General features: G+C 48.3%; 1 protein-coding gene across 1 annotated transcript in view; it reads left to right on the top strand.

Moving 5' to 3' along the window:
- The first annotated feature begins 3,944 nt into the window (after positions 1–3,944).
- CACNG4 (calcium voltage-gated channel auxiliary subunit gamma 4) overlaps positions 3,945–9,434 on the top strand; it is a 46,193-nt gene continuing 40,703 nt past the window's right edge. The window contains exon 1 of the mRNA XM_054644925.2: positions 3,945–4,301. Within this exon, the coding sequence (XP_054500900.1) occupies positions 4,079–4,301 (223 nt within the window). The 5' untranslated portion in view covers positions 3,945–4,078. The remainder of the gene's footprint in view (positions 4,302–9,434) is intronic.

Raw genomic sequence — 9,434 nt, 5'->3', positions numbered from 1 at the left:
TTAAAAGGAATAATAGAATCTAGGCCAAGCTGTTGTCCCTAAAGTGTCAAGGAATGACAATATTTTTCCTTTAAGATGACCATTTGTTCAGCTCTGAAGGACAATCTGAAACTCCTTGCCCTCACTCCAGATGCTCTTTGAAAGGACTAAAAAAGAAATCCAGCCTTATAAGGGCTCAAATTAAACTCAAGTTCACCCTTTCCTAGAGTGAGCACTCTGAAATGTGTTGGTGACTTGTCTGTCAAGAAAAAAGGCCCTCTGCACAGAGTGAGGTCCTCAGAGGTGAAAGGCATAATGTCCTTGCAATTTATGATGAATTATGATAAAAGGAATAGCTGGGTTTTGGGTCCACTAAATATGAGTGAATCCAACCTTTGTTTCACTGCAGAATGCATGAGATTGACCATTTGGATCCAGCTCTGCAAAGACCCCCTAAGGCAGTTCAGTAGATATCACAGCAATCTGCAACATCTGATCCAAAGTGCATGAAAATAATAGTTCCAGGAACAATTTTAGTAGTTCTCCTTCTTACACATGCCTGTGACCCACTGACACTCTCTGCCACATCCCAGGGTCTCCCAAGGTCCTGTGCTCAGGCTGGAGATGTGAGGCTCTGCTGCTGAGCTGGTGGTTTCATCAAATCCCACTACTGCCCCGGGGATAAAAGGAGATTATCCAGCACTGTACAAAATGGATGAAACATCCAGTTCTCCATACACGGCATAATCTGGAGGAGGTTATTAAAGATTTTTTTCCCCCAATATCAGCATCAAATTAGATAGGAAAGACACCAAGACCTGCAGAAGATGACAATAACCAATTATATAGATGTCCTTAATGTTTTAGGACATTCCTAGATGCTAAAATTCATTCTCACATGCACAGAGCGAAAAGCTGAGAAAGAACAAGGGAGGATGAAATATCTGTTCCAGGCTTTGATGATGGTTAGACAGTATCTACATCAAAAGCCCTATTTAATTGAAGTGATTATTTTCATTCTGAGAAAGAACTCTCTCGAGTTCTCGAATTTCCAAAAGTTTCTTTCAGTGAAATGCTAGTGTTATTTTTCTAGATGATAGATTTAAAAAAAACTAACAAAGCCTAATCTGTTAAACTCAATATGTTTGACACTTAGCAGCAGTAATGCTAAATGGTAACATCTTGCAGTTTTCTTCTGATATCAGTGGTGTCTCTGGGGCAGGATTTTATTAGTGACAGCTCTCACTGAATTCAGTTAAAGCCAAAGTTTTGTCTCCAAAGTAACTGTTATTCAGTTCAGAAATAAAATGATCAGGCACAAGATTTCATTTAAAGCTTCGAACATCAACGTCAAGGAATCAAAACAATTCTGTTTCAAGATTCTGTTTCTCCAGGGTAAAAATTATTTCTGGGTTTGGACTCTTGTCCTTGCACGTTGTCGTGCTGAATTACAGGGAGACGCTGTGGGGCTTTCTCTTCTCATTGTCCTGAGCTTCTGCCTCTGGTCTGAGCTTGGAACAATTGGATCTTAATTCTGATTGAGGACAGAGGAGGCTACTGCAGTGCAAAACACCCTGCCAAGGCTCTCTGCTGCTACATTCAATGGCAGTTTTATGAGGCTGTATCATAAGCAAAGCCTGCAAATCAAAGGTGGCACGGTGGGCAACCTGTGCTGCATGCAGAGGGTCAGAGAGATTTTGTGTTTAAGAAAAGACTACACGCTTCTCTGCTGTTGAAGAGCGTAAGCACTTTTGCCTTCCTTCCACCACGAATGGAGATTATTCAATGGTTGGATTTAATGAATTCAAAATCCTTAGAAAATCACTAGAGCCAGACATCAATGTAAAATACTCCACCAGCTTTCTGTAGTGGAATATAATATTAGCTCTCCCACAATCTACTTCATGCATTTCAAAAGAATAGAGAACATTTTTAAACTAAAGAAGATAGCTTGGGCAGAAAATGATTGCCTGCCTTGGATGCTGCTCTGTAACCCTTCAGGAGCCCGAGTTATTTCTCTCAGGGCAGGAGAAACAGAAACAGATGTCTTCTTTGCAAAAATGGGAGGGGGAAGAAGAGGAGCAAGATATTTTATTAATAAATGCTGTTAATGTGCTGTTACCTTGCCCAGTCAGTAGGAGCATTGCTGCAGGGCTGGTGGCCCTGAGCCTGTGGAAACCCTGGTGCTGTGTGTCCCCTTTCTGCTGGTGGAGGCTGCTGAGAGCCCACCAGAACAGCCACCACCCTCCCCGTGTCCTGTGGCATGTCTGGACTGGGAATGATCAGGGAGGACATTTCAGTGCCACCCCTGCTCTGGGTACAGCCCACCCCCTCCCTCTGCTCCAGCCATAAGCCTCTCTCCCAGCTATACTGTAATACAAATAAATAATATTAATTAAGGCTCAATAGGTTTAAAAAGCTATGGAAATAGCTTCTCTGCTGCTGTTTCAGTATCTCATTTCCCCACTCTGTCCAAACCCCCAAAGCCCAGAGGTACAAACATATATTTCAAATGAGAAGTTTGTTGAACCTCATTAAACTTAAATGCTCGATCCAGTTTTTTGGAATGAGGTTTCACTCTGCTTTTGAGTTTACCTGATTTCATTCTTCCATCCCTAATGGAGACATTCATTTAGAAGGTGATTTTTTGCAAAGGCACTGATACACCTACAAACCACAACTGAAAAGAAAAGCATAATTTACATTTTAAAACCAAGCATCTGACTTTGGAGCTGTTCTATGTTTATAGGCTTCATGTCTGAGCAATTCGACGAGGTCTCTGCAAAATAAAGACCAGCTTTTAATTTGTATTTGCTTTTTGTTCTCCCAGGTTTTTTTTTTTTTAATTGAAATGGTCGAGCAGCTGAAAAGCCTCTCTGCGTTGGTATGCTGAGCACTGGAGTCACACAAGCACCTGCAGCCATCCACGCACTGCTCGGCAAGAGCACTGTATTTCTCGAGGTTTGTAGCTCTTGTCCTCCCACTCCCTAATTCATATACATAAAACTGGTGTGCTGCCACGTTCCCTCCCCACAAATGCATTAGCTGATCAGGAAGCCTTCCCATTCATCTGCCTTGTCACTTGCATGAGGTGGAGGCAGGACCGACTTGTCAGCTCGCGGTGATGAGAGTGAGGGGTGGAAGACAGGATAGCACGACAAAAATGGTGTAGATATTTCTCCCCTTGGTTTTCCATGGGAAAATATTTTCAGGTGCTGGATTGTCTCCACACCCTTCCAAACAGGAGCAAACCAGCAACCCAAACACTTGCCTACAACCTCCTCGGGTAATTAATTGCAGAGTGAGGCTGCAGGAGGAAATCATGGCTAAACCCCCTTGATGGCTCTGCTGTAGTTCCCTGGCAATGTGGGCATCTTCTTGGAATTACAACACCTCATCCCCACTGGGTTTGGCACCGTTTCCACGGTGATTTCCAGGGCAGCCCATGCAGCAGAAGGAAGGTGTTCAGAACCCACCCAAGAAAGAGCAGTGAAGGTGCAGATCTTTGCACCTCTAGAGTGGGCAAGACCTCCCTGCTCTCCAGACAGATCCTGGCACGCTGTAGGGTGGAAAGCCAACCTGGTTCCCACGCACACCTGTGAATTTCACAGATTGACAGAATGGTTTGTGTTGGAAGGGACCTTAAAGCCCACATCGTTCCATTAGCCCAGGTAGCTCCAAGCCCCGTCCAACCGGCCTCGAGCACTTCCCGGGATGGAACCCGTCAGACGCGGCAGAGCCCGCTCAGACCGAAGCACCGGAGCGATGCTCGGCGGGCGCGCACCGGGGGCCGGGGCCGGGCTCTCCCCGGCGGGGCGGCGTCACGTCGGGGGTCGGGAGGCTCCGTGCCTCCGGTGCCCGCGGCCGGGCCGCCCCTCCCTGCCTCCCTGCCTCCCTCCCTCCGCCGTGGCCGGTGCCTGCGCGGCCGGGGCGGTGCGCGGGGGCGCGGCCGGCGGCGGAGCCCGGCCCCGCGGCGGCGGCAGCGGCTCCCCCCGCCCGGCCCGCCCCCCGCCCCGTGACTCGGAGCCTCCCGCGGGCGCGGCGGCTGCCGGGCGGTGTCGTGCGGCCCCCCGCGCCCGTGCGGGGACTATGAAGCACCATGGTGTGGTGTGACCGTGGCGTCCAGATGCTGCTGACCACGGTGGGCGCCTTCGCAGCCTTCAGCCTCATGGCCATCGCCATCGGCACCGACTACTGGCTCTACTCCAGCGCCCACATCTGCAACGGCACCAACATCACGACGGACGAGGCGCAGGGGCCGCCGCGGCGGGCGCGGGGCGATCTCACGCACTCGGGGCTCTGGAGGATCTGCTGCCTCGAAGGTACCGGGGCCGCGCCGGGGAGGGGGCGAGCAACTTCCCCGGGGGGACCCGGCTGCGCTCCCGGAGCCGCCGGGCAGCGCCCGGGCAGAGCCCGGCAGGAGCTGGAGCCGGAGCCGCCGGGCTGAGCCCCGCCGGAGCCGGGGCCGGAGCCGCGCCGCTGCCTCGGACACGGCCGAGGAGGAGGATGGCGTTACCGTGGCAACCGGCATCTCCGACATTGCCATGGGAACCGGCGGCGGGATGCGGAGCGCTGCCCAGGGGAGCGCTGCCCAGGGGGGCGACCTCGCTCCGCGACCATCGCCGGGGCTTCGGGGATTTGGGGGGCTCCTGGCGGGGTCGGGGCTTTGGGTGCTTTGGGGCGCACCTGAGCCCTGCAGGCTTCGGGGCTGGGTCCCCCTCTGCCCCCTCCCCCTGGACTTTGGCTTTAGGAGCTTTGGAGCTCAACCACAGCTCTCGGGCAGGACAGCGGGAACTCCAGTTCCTCCCAGTCTGCCCTCAGACAGACACACCGGGAGCTCGGGTGGAGGGGGTGTTGCCACCGCTCAGGTGCTTCACTCGGGGTTCCTCGATAGAGCCCCAGGGTCAGGCTGAAGGGAGGGAACAATAAAAAGATGGGCGCTGTAGGGCTGAGCTGGGCAGCAGGACCCCGCTCCCCGCAGAGGCCGAACATGTGGCTCCCGCTCTGAAAATGGAGTTGTGGAGAAGGCGCGGCGGTAACTGCGGGGACAAAGAAGCACATGGCTGTTGCGAGCATTTGGCAGAGCAGGTCACAAAGCCCAGCTGGGAAAGCACATCTGGCAGCCGAGAGCGAGGGGCTCCGGCCGTGGCAGAGCGGCACATCCCCGGGAAAGGAGGGACAAGCGCTGGTGGCCACGGCGGCTCTGAAGCCCCTCGCCTGCTGGTCCATCCTCTCTGAGAACGGCCGGCAGAGCCTCCGTGCTGCTGGAGGAGCGTGTGGGGAAAGGGGAGGGCAGAGGGGCGCCGGTGACTTGGCCGAGCTGCGCTGTCACTCGGGGATGGGGGCACCGGAGCCCTGCTCCCCACGGGGATGCTCCCGGCGGGCGGGATGCAGCGCACCTCGTTCCACCAGCGCGGCTCAGCACACGGCAACTTCGCAAACCCGGCTTTGTGCTTTATTCCGACTGACAGACGGCTCAGCCCAGACGAGCCCAGCTCCGGTTCAGAGTCGCAGCTGTGTTTAGATGGGTTTTTTTTTCTCTCCCCAGAACAGACTGTGGCGTGGTAGAAAACACCTCATTCTCACGTCTGTTCTCATCTTCTCCTCTAGCTAATGATTTAAGGCTACAGTGTAACATGATTTTTCTCTTAAAATACCAGATTTGCTACCTAGTAATAGTAGGCATACATAGAAGAGCTGTAGGAAAAGGAAATATTTTTAGATGCTAAAGAGAGAAAGAATTATTGAAATGTGAAGGTTTATGGGTAATAGCAATGCTTGGCTTTATGACTCTTAAAGGAAATCTAACACTCAGCATGGGCTTTTATGGCACCTGGAAAATGAGGGCTTGCATCTGAGAGCTCCTGAGTTTGCTTGAGAGATGCTGAGCATCCTCCACTTGAACTGAATCTTGTGATCTTCACTGAGCTTGTTCCAAGTGTCTTCAGCCTCCGTTTTTCATGGAAAATAAGTTTGTATCTTGCAGGAGTTGCTGAGCTTGTTCAGCCAGGCTGGACCTGTCACCTCTGGGAAAAATCCCTGAGCTTCCCAATGTCAGGATTTCTGTGTGGCCTCCCAGTAACACCGCTCATAGAAGTGAAGCGCAGCTTTGACTGAAACTGGTGGAATTTCTGCCTTGGTTCCACCTGGGCTTAAGTCAGAACTTTGTTCAGGAGAGCAGCAGTCAGGGGAGCTGTGGGGATCGGGCAGCACCAGGGCCAAGCTCCAGCCTGGCTGCACCACTGGGCAGCAGTGGTGCCCTCCTGGCATCACCAGGGGATTCTGAACAGTTGCACCCAGGAGCTGTGTGCCAGTGAAGCTCAAACCCCCATCAGTTTGGGGGATAAAAAGGCGTTTCATGGGACACATCAATCCGACAGCAAGGGAGCTGTTCTGCTCAAAATTCAAATGCTCATAATCAAATTATAAAGTTACAATTTTTAAAGTTGTCAAATATGTGCTAAGAATGCCCAATTTGAGAAAGCTGTCATCTGTTCACAGAGCTGAGGAGCAAAGACTACATTCTCTCCTCCTTTTTCAGTATGTTCTGTTTTGTAAGATAAAATCTATAGATACAGTAAATTATTCATGTTTTAAACCATGCCATGGGACTTGGATTTCAACATGGAACCATTCCTTTGTTTTATAAAATAATAAAACCATTTCTAGAAACTGATTTAAAACAACACTCCCTTGACCATTTCAGAGCCTCGCTCATTTGAAGTGGCTGAGTCTTTTAGTAATCTAAAGGTAATATTGCAATTCTGAGGAGATACATAGCAGGAAAACAGCTTCAGTTACGGATTTTTATATGTGTTTAAATGGTCTGGTTTCAAACCTATTTTTAGAAATCTTCTGGTGTTTTGGAGAAATAATTGTTAAAACCTCTTTAATTTATTTTAATGGTCTTTATTGCCATTTCACTCTTGTGTCAAAAAGACAAATCTGAGACACAAATGTGCAGAAGCTGAAAATGCCTTTAACAGCCTCTGAAATTGCTTTTGACATACATAAAGCATTTTGCTGAGCAAATTTCAGGTCAATTGAAATTTCCCAGTAAAATGTATCTCAGCTCTATCAATTAACCTGTGTGCTGGATTATGAACAATCACCTGTTCTGTAGCCCAAGTCCCAAGATTTCAAACAAAATTGCTGAAAGAGGATGTAAAAGGATAACCTTATAATTCAATTATCAGGTGCTCCTCAATGTTTTCCTGTTTTTTTCTTTGAAACAATATTTTACAACAAATTGGCGTCGTAATTGGAGTGCTACAGCTTAGGGATCAAGCATATTATCTTTGTTTGGAGCTGCAGGGATGAAATCATGTTTCAGCACTAGTAGTTGATACTACTATGGAGCTTAGTCACTCAAGAGGCAGCGTTAATGATCCATCACTCAAACTCTCGCCTGTCTAATCCCAATTTTGTTCCTTTACCGTGTTTGTCAAAGGTGGAGGTAGGAGTTCATTGAGTGGATTTTAAATAATTGTGCCATTTCTGCGTGGATTTTTGAGAGTTTTATCCAAGGTAGTTGCCTTCGGTGGGAAAGTGAAATAATTCCTGGATGTGGGGAGCAGAAGTGGCTGAGCCTCTGAGGATGGCCCAGGGCTCCCTGGCAAAGCTGGGGTTTGGTTTTCTGGGCCCAAGACAGTCACAAAAGCTGCAGCCTCAGCAGCTGAAGTTAAAATGTCACCAGAGTAGGGAGTTTCTGATGGACCCCGCATCAACCTGAGACCTGCACCCCAGCCCACAGAGTCACAAGAAGAGCAAACCAGCCCCATTTGGGGTGCCTGCTGTTCTGTCCCACATCCACACCAGGAATTATTTCACTTTCTGGGTGCAGAGCAGGGTCTGGCAAACCCAGCAGATGCTGTGTCCTGTGAGTGACCATTCTGGGGTCAGCCTAAGCCCAGAAAGGGAGATTAAACCACTCTGACTTCCCAGCAGCCCCTGTTCCTATGGGAAATGTGCAGCACAGCTTCCTAAGCCTCGCACGGTCTTGCTCACGAGGAGGATCTGATTAAAATATTTGCCTAGGAAAAAACAATGTTAAAAACACCACTTTATCCACTGAAACTGCTTATCTTGGTGAACAATCGTGCTGAAGTTAATAGGACAGCTCACAATAGAGCGCTCTGCAGGCTCTGTGACATCAAGATAGGAAATCAAGTAATGTACTTGTAATTTAAATTTATTCAAAGAGTATTTTATTAAACACTTCAGCACATGAATCTCTTTGAACCCATTGTGTCTACTGCTTTTAGTATTCCCTGTTTGCCATTTACTTTTCAAGTGGTGCAATTGGCTATTTAATTCACGTGGGCCCACGTGTCCTTCCTGGAACATTTATAATGGGGAGGAAGGATCGAGTAAATCATTTATGGTTTTGAAAACTTGCACAAATGCACATTTGCACAATTATTTGCAAGTCTTCCAGCTTGGATGAATGCACACAAACACGGGAACCGCGGCACCCGCGTGCGCCGCTTCCATGGATACTCCTGAAAACAAAATAAAAATGCTTCTACCAATGTTTGAGGCAAGCAAATAAAGGCAGGCTGCTGTCCATCAATGCTGCAAATTCATGGCTCATCCAAAAAGAATGAATATTCCTTAGTATTCTCCAAGCACAGCTATGAAGCTCCAGCATCACCACTGTTTGTAATAAACTGAGTACAATGCAGGCTTTTTATTCCAATGCTGTGGCCAAAGTGTTATTTGGTGTGGAGCAAATGTTAAATCCCTCTAAGATCAGACATGACCTGCCTTGGAGGTTGTGTCCACAGGCACATTAAGGGGTGGTTGCTCTTGTCTCTGTGCAGGCACACGAGCCTGTGCTCACACTGTGAAAGAAAAGTGGTCGCAAATGGAGAATACCCAAATGGGTGTCTCTGCTCTGAAAAACTTATTTGTGATGCTGTAGTCTGTTTCTAGGACAATATATACATATTATTGCACTCCTGAAGAGTGAGCTTTTGTCCATGAATCCTTCAACACAAACATAAACCCATCAGTGAAGGATTCTGCTGAGATGCAGTCCATGTTTGCATTCTTTCATTCCATACATCCTGCTCATCGTCTCCGTTGCCTTGGTAAAACACACACTCTTGAGAAGGTCCATGTGCTTTATTCACTGTTTTTAAGAGCAATTCTTAGTATCCAGTGTCAGCTTTGCTACCCTTGCTGAAGTAGAGCAGTTTTGCTGGCAACTGATGGAGTGATTTTTTTTTTAAACACCCATTTTAGGTTAATTTTTATTTAATTTTTCTTCAGGAGCATTCAATTTGTTAGAGTTTCTGTATTTGGAGCTGCCTTTATGGACACATAGTTCAATTCCTTTGAAATATTGTCCATTGTATAAAATACTTAAAAATACTGAGAAATTTTGTGCTGGAGGATCTGCCAGCAGAAGATGGGTTAAGGTATTATCTATTCTCAAATTAGAAAAAAAGCAT

Source organism: Agelaius phoeniceus, chromosome 19 (genome assembly GCF_051311805.1).
Source record: "Agelaius phoeniceus isolate bAgePho1 chromosome 19, bAgePho1.hap1, whole genome shotgun sequence".
Lineage (NCBI taxonomy): Eukaryota > Metazoa > Chordata > Aves > Passeriformes > Icteridae > Agelaius > Agelaius phoeniceus.
This window is presented reverse-complemented; position numbering and strand designations above follow the sequence as displayed.